Source organism: Bos grunniens, chromosome 8 (genome assembly GCF_055505025.1).
Source record: "Bos grunniens cultivar Pamir isolate PY7600 chromosome 8, Bosgru_T2T1.0, whole genome shotgun sequence".
NCBI lineage: Eukaryota > Metazoa > Chordata > Mammalia > Artiodactyla > Bovidae > Bos > Bos grunniens.
In genome coordinates this window covers 36,934,384-36,948,931 of record NC_141172.1, presented here as the reverse complement: position 1 = coordinate 36,948,931, position 14,548 = coordinate 36,934,384, and the positions used below count along the sequence as shown (strand labels likewise).

The window sequence follows — 14,548 nt, the reverse complement described above, 5'->3', positions numbered from 1 at the left end:
GAGTGGTCTGCTTTCTACCCTTCTCACTTTTCCTCACCCCTTTTCTCTCTCCCCCCTCCAAGCTGCTTCCTTGTCCTGTCACCACCTTTAGTGCTTTGCCTTTTTTTTTCTCTTTGCCCATGCTTAGCTGTTAACCCATGTAAGACTTTGTTAGTTTTGTGTGCATAATGGATGGTATGGCTACATTCCCCCTCCACTGCCTATACACCCTAGACTTTGTCCCTGACACTGACTTCAGAGCATGGTTTGAGTTTATCCTCCATCATTCCCCATCACTGTGCTTCTCGTAAAGACTACCAGCTTTGTCATTTCCCCTGGCTCTGCCCACACTGCATGTGTAGGGGCTGAACTATGGGCAAGTGTCTGACCACACAGGCAGGTGAGTGTGTCTCTTCTAGTGCAAGTCTGTTTTTTTGTTTTGTTTTGTTTAGTTTTTTCTTTTTAAACTCATGGAATTGTTTAAATGAGATCCGTCAGCTGCTAAAATAACTGCCAAAATCATTCCTTTTATAAATACTTTTAAAACCTATTGTTAAATCCATTTTCAAAACATTTTTTTTTTCAGGTCTACTGTTCAGCAGAGCAGTATTCTAGATAGGTTAAATGTGAAACAGTTGAACAGAAAGAAGCATGTAAGCCAATCAGCTATGATGAGTTAATATCATTGAGACTTGTAACATTTTGAGCTTTAAATATGAGTGTTATCACAAAGCATGTCCAAAAAAATGTATAGTCAATAAAACACAAGGGTAATTGGGTAGAATTTACTCCTTAAAGTCTTACCTTTTAGTTGATAAAGGATTCAGTAGTGTAGTGGCTTTAGGTCTTCTAAAAGCTCTCCTGCCTTACCCTATCTGCCTGTTAATTTTCGGAGGCAGAGACTTACCTTTCTATCTAATTCTACTTTCTTCCTCAAACTTTTTAAGCCACCTAGTCAAAACTTGTAGACTGTTCTTTTCTCTTTTCAGTCTGAAACTAAGATCATGATGTTATAAAATAGAATATCTTTACAGTCAGAACTATATTCTTACACTGAATTGGGGGATTTTTAATAATCTTTTGTCCTTTGAATTCTGTTTCTTTCAATGTCTGTGTCCTTTATATAAATCCTTTTAATTTAGGGAAAGTATAGATCCCTCCCCATTCCCCTTTAACCTCTCTTCTCTATGAAGGTTAAATCTACATTGCGCTTTTTCCCCTCATCAGTATCCAGTAGGTTACCCTTCTGATAAGGAAGGGAAGAAGACCAAAGGACAGTCAAAGAAGGCCAGAGGAACCTCAAAAAGGCCATCTGCAGATGGTAGGTAATGATCTAAGGATGTAAATACAAATAACTTAGTTTTTAATAAAGGGAAATACTAAGAGTAAGCTGAAAACTCATAAGAAATTAAAAGAAAAGGGGTTTTGTGTGTGTGTGTGTATGGTGGGGGTGGAGTGGGGTGGGATATTTGTGTATTTGAAAAATGTCAGAGCCTAAACAGCAAAGTATCCTAAACTATGGGAAAGTTAGATGCTGCTTTATGCTTATTATCTTCATGTTAAGCATAACTGGTGCCGGTTAACTCATCTGCTTAGAACCACTTGTAGTCTGCTGATATATTTTTAAATAAATCTAGATGATTGTCCAAGTGCCTCCAAAGTCCTCAAACCATCAGATTCAGCAGAAGCAGTTGAGGCTTTCCAACTGACCCCTCAGCAGCAACATCTAATCAGAGAAGATCATCAAAACCAGAAGCTATGGGATGAAGTTCTTGCATCTCTTGTGGAAGGACCAGTATGTAAAGATTTTTTTAAAGAGTTTCTAATATTAATAAATGATGAAAAATAATTTCCCTATGAATTATCATTTTCACAAGGCAGTTAAAACTTGATCCTTTTATCCAGGCTTCTCATTCAGTTGCTCCTTTCAGAAATGAGGCAGCACTCAAATGCTTTTAAGTTGATTTTAGGCCTCTTAGATGTTGGTTTTTTGACTACTTTGTGCTTAAACTGTATGAGGTACTGTTCATAGGGAGCATTTTCAGTTGTGAAACACATTCAATTTAATCTAAACCTCATCAGGAAAGTTTTGTTCCAAGTTACCTAATAGAATAAGTCTTAAGCAGTTCAGCACAATTTTCAGTGCTCGTATGTTTAGCCTAGGAGTAAAATAAAAACCAGCATTTAAGTATTTCCTGTGTTTTTTATTTTTTTGTTTTCTTTGATAATCATAACATTTTAAAGTGAAAAGGAATTTCAAGTTTAACTGATGTCTGGGTTTTGTGTTAAGCTGTGTTTGCAATGAATTTTTATTATCAAATCCCAAAAGGTAAAGGTTCCAAATGTAAATTGTCCATTCATTCTTGGCTCACTGTTTTTGTCTCTCAGTTTACTTATAAATTTGATTCTTCAGTTTTCTTAGATATTAGACCTTTGTCAGGTATAGTGCATTACTCTTCTGTTTTCTTTCCTGTGTATGTGATGTGCAGCTGTTGGGGGTGAACTCTAGTAACCTCTCTTGAAATTCCATTTGATAACCTTTTAGTAGTTTTTTCCTTCCCATGTTTTCTTCATTTTCTGAGGGCATTGGCCAGAACTTCTGTGTGTTTGAAATGGGGTTAATGCATATCTTATATGCACCTTTTATGTGGATTTAGAGGAAACTCTCATAGTTTTTGTGTTTCTTTTAGTCATCATTATGGAAAAATCTTCCTGATACGCTTTTTAGACTAAGGAATGAATCAGTTCAGTTCAGTTGCTCAGTCATGTCTGACTTTTTGCGACCCCATGAACTGCAGCATGCCAGACCTCCTTGTCCATCACCAACCCCCAGAGCCTACCCAAACTCATGTCCATTGAGTCGGTGATGCCATCAACCATCTCATCCTTTGTTGTCCCCTTCTCCTCCTGCCCTCAGTCTTTCCCAGCATCAGGGTCTTTTCAAATGAGTCAGCTCTTTGCATCAGATGGCCAAAGTATTGGAGTTTCAGCTTCAACATCAGTCCTTCCAATGAACACCCAGGACTGATCTCCTTTAGGATGGACTGGTTGGATCTCCTTGCAGTCCAAGGGACTCTCAAGAGTCTTCTCCAACACCACAGATCAAAAGCATCAGTTCTTCCGTGCTCAGCTTTCTTCACAGTCCAACTCTCACATCCATACATGACCACTGGAAAAACCATAGCCTTGACTAGACGGAACTTTGTTGATAAAGTAATGTCTCTGCTTGTGAATATGCTTCTAGGTTGATCATAACTTTCCTTCCAAGGAGTAAGCGTCTTTTAATTTCATGGCTGCAGTCACCATCTGCAGTAATTTTGGAGCCCCAAAAAATAAAGTCTGACACTGTTTCCACTGTTTCCCCATCTATTTCCCATCAAGTGATGGGACTGGATGCCATGATCTTAGTTTTCTGAATGTTGAGCTTTAAGCCAACTTTTTCACTCTCCTCTTTCACTTTCATCAAGAGGCTCTTTAGTTCTTCATTTTCTGCCATAAGGGTGGTGTCATCTGCATATCTGAGGTTATTGATATTTCTCCCGGAAGTCTTAATTCCAGCTTGTGCTTCTTCCAGCCCAGCGTTTCTCATGATGTACTCTACATATGAGTTAAGTAAGCAGGGTGACAATATACAGCCTTGATGTACTCCTTTTCCTATTTGGAACCAGTCTGTTCCATGTCCAGTTCTAACTGTTGCTTCCTCACCTGCATATAGGTTTCTCAAGAGGCAGGTCAGGTGGTCTGGTATTCCCATCTCTTTCAGGATTTTCCACAGTTTATTGTGATCCACACAGTCAAAGGCTTTGGCATAGTCAATAAAGCAGAAATAGATGTTTTTCCGGAACTCTCTTGCTTTTTCAATGATCCAGCGGATGTTGGCAATTTGATCTCTGGTTCCTCTGCCTTTTCTAAAACCAGCTTGAATATCTGGAAGTTCACTGTTTGGAGTGAAGGAGATTTATGAAATACCCTTTGGACCGATATTGGAGAGTTTTTTTCTTTGTTTGTTTCGTCTATAAATATAATATTTTGGGTTGTCCTTGGGTAGAATGAGACTTACATGTTTGGAGAACAGAGAAAAGTGAGTTAACTCTGTGAGAAGTGTTAACTTGCTTTTTAGCCTAGAGTCTCAGGCATAGAGCGTCTTGACTCTGGTATGTAAGAGTCATTTTCACTTAGAGCAAGTAAGAAACAACAAGCAGTTGTTGATTATGGTCTAATTTTCTGGTTGGAGAGGATACAGCTGGGTTAGTTGGTAACTCAGGTGAGTCCTAGCTATGAGTGGGCAGAAGACAGAGTAGCAGATACAGGTGAAGGATAATGACATCTGGTGCACATGAAAGTTCTCTTTTGCACATTTGTTGTCTGGGTGGAACTTATGTATTAGACTTCAATATGAGGCTTTTAATATATCCTGTTTATCAATTAAAAAAATCAAAGTCATCAAATCCTGCAAGACTTGATAGATATGTGCAAATCAAGTATACTTTTCAATCTCTTCTTTCAGTGTAACTTTTATATGAAAGTCAGCACTTGACAGTTCTCAAACAAACAATAAAACCCTGCCCTCTAGTGGCAGGATCTTACATACCTAGGTCAGGTGACTGTAACCTTGCTGCTAGTGGTTACCCTGCATAGGCTTCATGCCCATTTTCTTCAGATAAACCAAGAACAAAAAATCAGATTTTAGCCAGCTGTGACTTTTAAATAAGTACATATATTACATATGTATGTTTATATCCAAACACCTTCCCAAGGCCTTACCTGATCTGGCATCCCTACCAACCTCTGCATTCCCCTCTTGCCACTCTTCCCCCTCAAACTGCTTCAGCCACAGTGACATTTGTGCTATTTAAACACACTGAACCTGTTCCTATTCCTGGACCTTTATGCTGTCTCTCTGACTGGCATTCTCCTCTCTTTATCTTCATGTAGCTCATTCCTTCATATCCTGTAAGTCTCTACAAAGTACTACACTCCCCAAAGTACTAGGGAAGTACTACACTTCCTGGCTATATTTTCTAAAATAGACCCTCCTTACTGTTGCTTTAATTTGCTTTGTTTCCTCAGTTATGAATATCTGAAATTGAATTTTTAAACATTTGCTCTCCTAAAGGAATATAAAGTTCTCTGAGAACAGAGACTTGGCCTTTTTGTTACTCTCTGTAGATGAGTACTTAGCACATTGTAGGAACTCAAAATGTTGATGCTACATATGTTTATATTGCACTGTGAAGGTACTGGGGAAATAAAGTCGTTTGACAGAGAGACGGACTTAGTATTAAAGTTTTCTCCACATCTCCCTGGAACTGGTATATTCTTCTAGTGTGTTGGATAATACTTTAAAAGTTAGTATCAAGATATAAATATGAAATGTAATCCTTCTTTGTTTGGGTTTTTTTTACCTGAAATTCTTGCAGATTCTACTTTTTCTATTAACAGAAAGAACAAATATAAAATACACTCCCCCACTACCCAAAAATAACTGAGTGGAGGATTATCCTGGTGACTATTCAAAAAACTACTTTTCCTTCTAGGTTAAACAGCTTGGATAAAATAGAACACAATAATGGCTTTTGAAGATTAAAGAGTACTCATTTGATCATGTTTGCTTTAGAAAGCTTGACCTTCTATAATTTAATCCCAGTTTGAGTAAATGTTAGCAATAGGAAAATAGGGGATTTTTGGACTGGGGCAAAATATCACAGAAAATTATCCTAGGAATATAAATACATTGATTCTTTGGGGTTTTTTATACTAGAGTATTATTGCCAAGTGGTTTCATCTTTTTCAGCATAAAAAATAAGTATTGAAGTTTTATAAGAGAAAAGGGTGAATAGATATATTAGAATATATATAGATATATTTAGAATAACATGGAGCTTTTTGAAAATCTTTATGTAATGACCTTGAGACAAGTTGTTCATGATTTTTTTCAAGTGAAAAGTAGTAATCTCTGAAATATGTTTTCTTTTTAAAGTCATATCTTGACTTTGCAAACTTTGTGACTGAATCCTAAGATTTAAAAACTAATATGTTTATCTTATGGATGAGATTTCTGCAGTTTCCTATTACACATTTGCTTGTAGTTACAACCACTACTTGATTTTTTTTTCTTGATAGAAAGCGTATATACTAAACGCGATTGACACTTTTCCCCCCAATTATTTAGAATTCTGTTAATATATTATGAAATGCTAACCTTTTTTTCTTTTGCTTGGGTACCATTTTAGAATTTTCTGAAAAAATTGGAACAATCTTTTATGTGTGTATGCTGCCAGGAGCTAGTTTACCAGCCTGTGACAACAGATTGCCTGCACAATGTCTGTAAAGTAAGTAGAATTCCTTTCTCATTTTCCCTTATTAGGCAAGGAGGCACACTAACCTCCAAACCTGTTTTTAGCTCATGAAAAAGCAGTTTTTTTTCATGAAGCAGAATAGATAAGGAACCTTGCTGGATAGGAAGCATTTAATTTCATCTTGGTGGTGAATGCATATTTTAATTCTACAACAGTTCAAATCTATATAGTCTCCACATTCTACCATGTTTGAAATTATTGAAGATGAATTGAAATGGAAAAGAAAGTTAGGTGTTGCTGGTGTTTTCTATTAAAACTTATGTATGTCTCATATGTTATAGTGCAAACTGAAATAAGTCTGTGTACTTAACAGAATCTAGAACAAATTCTGTCTGGCAGCATACCCAGAGGAGTTGTGTATTGTCTTATCAGTGTGGTATAAAAGGAATTTGAATTTCAGTCAAACCAAGGTTGGAATCTTGTTCTACTGCTTGGTGGTTATATGTCCTGACCTAACTTCTGAGGTTTAGTTTCTTTTGTAAAATGGAAACAGACTTTCCACATAAGTGTTTTTATCTGACCTTGAGTCAGTTAAATAGTATCTTTTTGGAAAGCACATTATATAAAATAGATAATGTAGTTTTAAGGAGGGAATTCCTGAGTTTTGTTTTTTTTTTTTTTTTTTTCTTTAGTGCCCCATCAGGAAAGATAAGGATTAAAATCCAATCTGGGTGAGGCTAGTAGGAACCATGCAGAATTCTAACACTCAATTCACTGAATGAGGAAATTTATATAAAAATTGTCATTTGCCTGAAGTCTCACAGTGTGTGTTAGAGGTGAAACTGAAGCCTTGTTTGTAAGTTCATTTTCTACTGCAGGTTCAGGCTTTGACAGTTGTTCATCTTTTATGTTTCTCTTGTTGCCAAACAGTAAGTTTCTAGTTCAATTCAAAAGCCTAAATTGTTGAGTATTTTCTATGTGCTTTACCCTCAGATGAAATCAGGTGTGTTTACTTTTCATTTTGCTTTTGGTTTTGCCTTAGGATTGTTTGCAGCGCTCCTTTAAGGCTCAAGTGTTCTCCTGTCCTGCTTGCCGGCATGATCTTGGCCAGAATTACATCATGATTCCCAATGCAGTTCTGCAGACTCTACTTGATCTTTTCTTCCCTGGCTACAGCAAAGGACGATGATCTGTCTACTACTGTGTTGCTCCCCATGGCTTTTTGGACAATAAGGAATCTAAAATGGTTGGGGGTGGTTGGGAGGGTGGAAGCAATGGTGGACCATATCTCACGTTCTGAAGCAGCTAATCCTCTTTCCTACATAGCCATCATCTTGTGTGTGTAGTGAGAGGCCCATTTCTCAACTGTCTTTTAAATATCAAAAGGTAGTTCTTGTCAGTTAACAACTAGTTTTAAGGAGTAAGAAGTCAAAGCCTCAGCTCTAGTTGATATCCAAGTTATGATTTATTTTGCAACTACCTCAGGACAGAAAAGATTTATGGGGATTTTTTAAATCATTGAGAAATTAGTTAAATGAAATTTTAGCTACACACTGCCTCCCAAATATTAGTTGTGCCTGGTTCATGTAATTTGATTTTAGAAAAGGAAGTGACACTTGAGATTGTTGGAATGAACGCAGCTTCTGTAGTGTGCATAATACATTTTTAATGTCTTCTTCCATTTCAGTGTGTGTTTTGCAAGAACAGGTTCATTTTTTAGCCCATTTTGTGAGCTCCATTGTGCTTTTTTCTGGTATTTTATGCAAGTTGACTACTAATGAGAACAATATGAATGCATCGTTGCTGCATTAGTGTAATGTGGTGTGGTTTTGCACTTAAAAGAGGTATTCAGATGATCTAGTTGTAAATTTCATGAAAAGCCTCTTCTGTACTAGTCAAACTGCTTTTAGTGAGTCTCACCAGTGGTTTTACATCTGCAGAGCATTGAGGACTGGGCTGACTTTTTGAGAGGATTGAAATTGCTTCATATTGTGATCCTAAATTTTATATTCACTATATTCCCTAAAGTATACCTTAATAAATATTTTATGATCAGAAAAAAGCTCATCTTGCTTCACTTTTTTACATTTGTATGGCTTATATTTGTAGGTATATTTAAGAATCAGTCACTTCCAGAGTATTTCAGTGTGTGTTTTTACTGAAACAGACATTATGCACAATTTTTTACTCTTAATTTTTGGTATGAAATCTTAAGTACTAAAGGATAGATTTCACCCTGAATTTTTTTTTTTTTTAACTAAATGGGGGAAATTTTCAAATTAAGAACCTAGTGACTATTTTATCTATAACAACTCAGTCTTATGTTCAATTTTAGCATAATCAGTGATACTTGTTTCACAGACATGAGAATATTCTAAAACAGTTCTAGTTTCTGAAACTAAATTTTCACAAAAGTTTTAATATTATTGAGTCAGTTTTCCTGCCCTTGAATACAGAGTCAGAAATATAGCTATATTTATTGAATATTTGCTTTGCATTTGTTCATTTTCATGTGTACTCACTTAACCCTACTGACAGTCCTAATAGGCAGAACTTCTTATCCCCTTCTTATGGATGAATATCAAAGGCATAGAAAGGTTAGGAAACTGGCCAAAGTTCACTGGACAGGGGAGTGACAGAGCTGTGCTATACACAGGCCATCTGAGTCTACACCTGGCAGTCTACTTTGGGCTACATAGGCTTACGCTTGAATATAAGCCAGACTGGTTTCAGAACTTTTCCTGCATTCAGTTAAGCTCAAACACAGTGATTGGAGCTACTGTCAGCGAGGGCTAGTTTTAAACATTGGAATTGTTTTTATTTTGAATAAATTAGGTTGAAAATGAATCATTAAATTGCATCATCTGGTGTTGGCCATATTGATGCATGAAGAGTGGGGAATACCTTCCAGTTTCAACTACTTGAACTGGTTCTACTACTTTTATTAGGAAAACAAAAGATTCCCACATTTATGGTATCTATTTATTTAACTTTGCTATAAAATGATAGACTGTGAATAAAAAAACTGATTACAGTTTAACATGTTCAGAAGTGTCAAGAATGTCTCAAAGCTAAACAATTTTATGTTGCTCAAGCTTTTTTTGAAGACTTCAAGGTTTTTTAACATAAAGCATAGGAAGTTTAAAAAATTTAATGGTAATTATATCCTCAAATCTAGTAAATCTTTGTTCAAATTTCTCTTGTCTCAAATATCATAAATGGATATTTAAGTTTGTTTGAATCAGGACCCAAATAGACTTTAAATTGTTATTACTTGCTATCTTCGTATCTTTAATTTGTGTATATCTCCTGAATCTTTTTTTTTTCTTTGCCTTTTATAATTTGCATTTTGAAATGTCAAAAGCCTTTCAAACAGAATAGATTTTGCCAGTTGTAACCATGTGGTACAGTTTAACCTATTTTCTTCTAAATTGGTAGTTAGAATTCAAGAGTGACCAGATTTAGACTTAAAAGTGTGGCTGGGTAGGCAGCAAGACTTCTTCATAAGTGTTGTAGTTGTCCATCAGGAAGGTGGGACATAATATTTGATTGTCTCTTAGGCATAAGTTTGAAAGATGAGATTTTTACTGGATTCTGTTACATTTAGTAAGTTATCAGATCAGTCTCTAAGTTGTGTCCAACTCTTTGCGACCCCATGAATCGCAGCATGCCAGGCCTCCCTGTCCATCACCAACTCCCAGAGTTCACTCAGACTCATGTCCATCGAGTCAGTGATGCCATCCAGCCATTCATCCTCTGTCGTCCCCTTCTCCTCCTGCCCCCAATCCCTCCCAGCATCAGAGTCTTTTCAATGAGTCAACTCTTCGCATGAGGTGGCCAAAGTACTGGAGTTTCAGCTTCAGCATCAATGAATGATGATGAATCAGCTTCATTCTTCCAATGAATATTCAGGGCTGATTTCCTTTAGGATGTACTGTTTGGATCTCCTTGATGTCCAAGGGACTCTCAAGAGTCTTCTCCAATACCATAGTTCAAAAGCATCAATTCTTCGGTGCTCGGCTTTCTTTATAGTCCAACTCTCACATCCATACATGACTACTGGAAAAAACCATAGCATTGACTAGACATACCTTTGTTGATAAAGTAATGTCTCTGCTTTTGAATATGCTTCTAGGTTGGTCATAACTTTCCTTCCAAGGAGTAAGCATCTTTTAGTTTCATTGCTGCAATCACCATCTGCAGTGATTTTGGAGCCCAAAACATAAAGTCTGTCGCTGTTTCCATTGTTTCCCTGTCTATTTGCCATGAAGTGATGGGACCAGAGGCCATGATCTTAGTTTTCTGAATGTTGAGTTTTAAGCCAACTTTTTTCACTCTCCTCTTTGACTTTCATCAGGAGGCTCATTAGTCCTTCGCTTTCTGCCGTAAGAATGGTGTCATCTGTATATCTGAGGTTGTTGATATTTCTCCTGGCAATCTTGACTCCAGCTTGTGCTTCCTCTAGCCAAGCGTTTCTCATGATGTACTCTACATATAAGTTAAAATAAGCAGGTTGATAATATATAGCCTTGGCGTACTTCTTTCAGGATTTGGAACCAGTCTGTTGTTCCATGTCCAGTTCTAACTGCTGCTTCCTGACCTGCATACACATGAGGCTAATGGAAGCTTCCTGATGGGAGAGACTGACTGAGGGGGAAACTGGGTCTTGTTCTGATGGGTGAGGCCATGCTCAGTTAATCTTTAATCCAATCTGTTGATGGTCTGGGCTGTTTTCACTCCCTGTTACTTGACCTGAGGCCACAGTATGGTGGAGGTAATGAAGATTACCTCCTTCAAACGGTCCCATGCTCTCACTGCTGCACGCAGTGCCCCCAAACCTGCAGGCCACCACTGACCCACACCTCAGCCAGAGACTTCTGGACACTCATGGGCTAGTCTCCTGTGGGGTCACTGCTCCTTTCTCCTGGGTCCTGGTGCACACAAGGTTTTGTTTGTGCCCTCCAAGAGTCTCTTTCCCAGTCTTGTTTAAGTTCTGGCTGCTCTATGGTGGGGTTAATGACGACCTCCTTCAAGAGGGCTTATGCCATACCCACCAAGAAGCCTTTCAAAAACAGGTTTAACAATAAAGGAACTCTTGAGAGGAAGCTCACATTTGTTAAGCATTTATGTGTCAGACATTATGACTGATACTGAAACTTTGCAGCAACCCAACAAAGAAGACATTTCTCTTCTATTACAAAGAAACTGGCTCAGGAAATGGAAGGAAAGTAACATCTGTGCTATGTTCTATGCCTATTGGGGTTTGTTTTTGAAGATTTTTTGATGTGGAGCATTTTTAAGGTCTTTTTTGAATTTGTTAACAATACTGTTTCTGTTTTGTTTTTTTTTTTAATGTTTTGGTTTTTTGGCCCTGAGGTATATGGTATCTTAGTTCCTCAACCAGGGATCGCACTTGCACCCCCTGCATTGGAAGGCAAACTCTTAACCACTGGACTGCCATGGAAGTTCCTGTTTGTTTTTAAAGTATGAAAAAGTATAAAAGTAGTATATACACAAGCTAACTAGTATTGATCATTTTAGGATCATTCTTAAGATTTTAAATAAAATACTATAAACAAAGACATACTTTAATCAATCACCTTGCCCATTCCCCTCCCTAAGAAATTATGAGTTCAGTGTTGCCTTTTCTGTTTATTTTTATACTTAGGTATTCATAAACAAAATATAGTCATTCAGATGTTGAAATCTGACACTTATTTCATTGGACTTTATGCTTTGGGATAGTCTTCTCTTAATAGATAAACTTAGTATCTCTATGTTTATTATCCTGGCATGTATATTCCTGTCATTGCAGTTGTTGTTATGGAGGATGCAGGAACGAATCTTCTCTTTCCTCCTTGTTCTTACATTTAAAGCAGATTTTATCTTCCCCCAACCCCCCAACATACACACCCATGACCAAAAGGTAACGTTTCTATCATTCTGTGATCATCCTTAATCTTTCAATATACCTACACATGAGAGCATATTGATACTGATATTTATAAAATGGCCAATTAGCTCAGTTTTTTCCTGAATAAAACAAGTATATTTTTATTTCCCTTCAAATTATCTTTTCTGACCTATTTTCCATGTTAATGTTTAATATTTGTTATAACTTATTTTTAAAACTCGTTATTTTAAACATGACTTACTGATTTACTTGATAAGTTTTGTCTATTTACTCACTGTTTCTTGTTGAATACTTCAAGATGTTTTTGTACCAGACTTTTCAGTGAGTCTATGAACAGTAAGTTTTCTCTTTGTGGGCTGAAAGTGTCTTTTTTCCACACTGATTTTAGAAAGCTAAATTGTCTGGGTTTAGAATTGTAGGTTCCCAGTTATCTTTCTGTCGCATCCTGTAGGTATTCCATTGTGTTCTGACATCTTTTATTGCTGAAAAAAGTTGGATGTCATTTTGATTATTTCTTTCAAGGATGTACATTTTTCTCTCTAATAACTTCTGAGTTTCACTAAAATCTATCTAGGTGTGGATTAATTTCTATTTGCTTTACTTGGGATTCACTGTATTCCTTTAAATTGAAAATGCATTTCTGGAATTTTTAATTTTTCCTTTAAAAATAATTGCTCCTCCCATTTTTTTTTATCTCCTTCTCAGCCTCCTAGAAGTTTGCAGCAGTCTACCCTCCATACCTTAATATCTCTTACATCTATCTCTTTACCCACTCTGTGCTACAGTCTGGTAATTTCCTTAGATCTTCCAATTCACTGAATTTTCTGAGTCTAGTCCACTGTTTAACTGAACCAGTTGTTAATTTTGTTGAATGGGACTCTTTCACAATGCAGCTAGTATGAATTTGACTTCTGTGTTCACATGCAGCAAAGATTCTTGTTGGTGACTTTGTTTCCACCCATGGCCTGGGAGGGAAAGCTTGCTTTCCTGCTGTGACCCTGAACTAGAGATACCAAGTTTTCAGTCCTCCTACTGGGACAGAACTTTCCCCATTCTAAGCATACCCCATCTCTACTTCTTACTATCCATTATACCTGCAGCCTCAATTCCTAACATCTCTCTGCCCTGGCATCTTTGGAACGCCAGTTCCTAAGACACATCCAGTCCAGCCACCTCCATTGGCCTTGCAGTGTCAGGTCCTTTGGGTTCCCTCTTCATTTCTGCCACCTGGAGTTTTCCTCTTCTTCCTTGAACCTGTTTTTTTTTTTTAAACGGGGGGAAGAGAAGGTTTTCACTGGCATATCCATGTCTTTGGAGCAGGGATAGCAGCTATTCCCATGTGTGTTCATTCTGTGTCCAAAAAGAATTGAGAACCATTGGTAGTGTTCATTCCAACTCCTATTCATACACACCCTGTGAGGCGAGTGGCATCATCTCCACTTTACTGGAGATGAGAGTTATTCATCCTTAGTCACTAAAGGTAGTCAGGAGCAGACTTAGAATTGAAACTCATTGCTGTGTTACTTAACCACTACTTTATCTGCTTCACTGTATCGACTATTAACTCCAGTATTTTTATATTATATCCTTTTGCTCTTCGAAAACCAGGTTTGGACACTAAAGAGAACCTGTGTGTAACCTGACTGAATTTCATCTGAAAATGTCTAAATGGTTGTTGCATGGCACTTGTTTCTTTTTAGAGACTCTTCTCATTTTCATATAAAAACCTTGGACTTCATTCCTAAATGCAACTAGTTTCTGGGAAATAATGAAGTTGTGTAAGGATGGTACTGAGGCTGTAAGTTGTGTAAGGATGGTCTTTCAGCCTCTTGTCTCCAAACTGCCTATTGCTCCTCAGGAGAATTAGACCCCAGTCTGACAGCACTTCTGTGAATGGCAGGCACTGTCCCAGGCTAAAGGCAGTCTTTCTGACAAAATACAGAAATAGTGCTGACTCTCCCCCGCTCCCCCGCCCCACAACATGGCTAGCACCACACACTATACTCACTCCTTTGCTATTTGCGAGTTTATTTAACAGCCTACCCAACTGTCTCCTTCCATGGAAAGTATTTTCTTCATTGTCTTTTGGAATGCATTTGAAGCCACTTCTCTTAACCAATAAAAACATCTAGTTCTTCTATTTTAGGGAACTTTAATATTCTTATGTAGTTCACGTTAGATAAAATGTCTTGAATGCAAGCAAGTTATCTTTTTCCACTCTTTATGCCAGACTTTTAAGAAAGAATCTGTTTGTATCTAATTCTGCTTTGGCTGCTTCCTACTGCAGTGAGTAGCAATTTTGGATCAAGTTCCCAGTGGCAGCACTGTTGGGGGAAATTCTGCATTTTTGGGGAAT

The 14,548-nt window shown here is 37.3% G+C and overlaps 1 protein-coding gene across 7 annotated transcripts in view; it reads left to right on the top strand.

The window, feature by feature from the left end:
* The window catches only part of UHRF2 (ubiquitin like with PHD and ring finger domains 2), a 72,921-nt gene extending 64,581 nt beyond the window's left edge, over positions 1–8,340 (top strand). For 5 of the 7 annotated variants that reach the window (XR_015169579.1, XR_015169580.1, XR_015169582.1 and 2 more), the window contains 4 exons: positions 1,207–1,300; positions 1,617–1,774; positions 6,213–6,311; positions 7,321–8,340. Coding sequence is in view for 3 of the 7 variants with exons in the window: in XM_086415169.1 (XP_086271295.1) it covers positions 1,207–1,300; positions 1,617–1,774; positions 6,213–6,311; positions 7,321–7,467 (498 nt within the window). In the remaining 4 variants the exon portion in view is untranslated. Of the gene's footprint in view, positions 1–1,206; positions 1,301–1,616; positions 1,775–6,212; positions 6,312–6,970 lie in introns of all 7 variants that reach the window. The other 2 variants (XR_015169581.1, XM_086415170.1) reach the window with 1 other exon arrangement.
* The last annotated feature ends 6,208 nt before the right edge of the window (positions 8,341–14,548 follow it).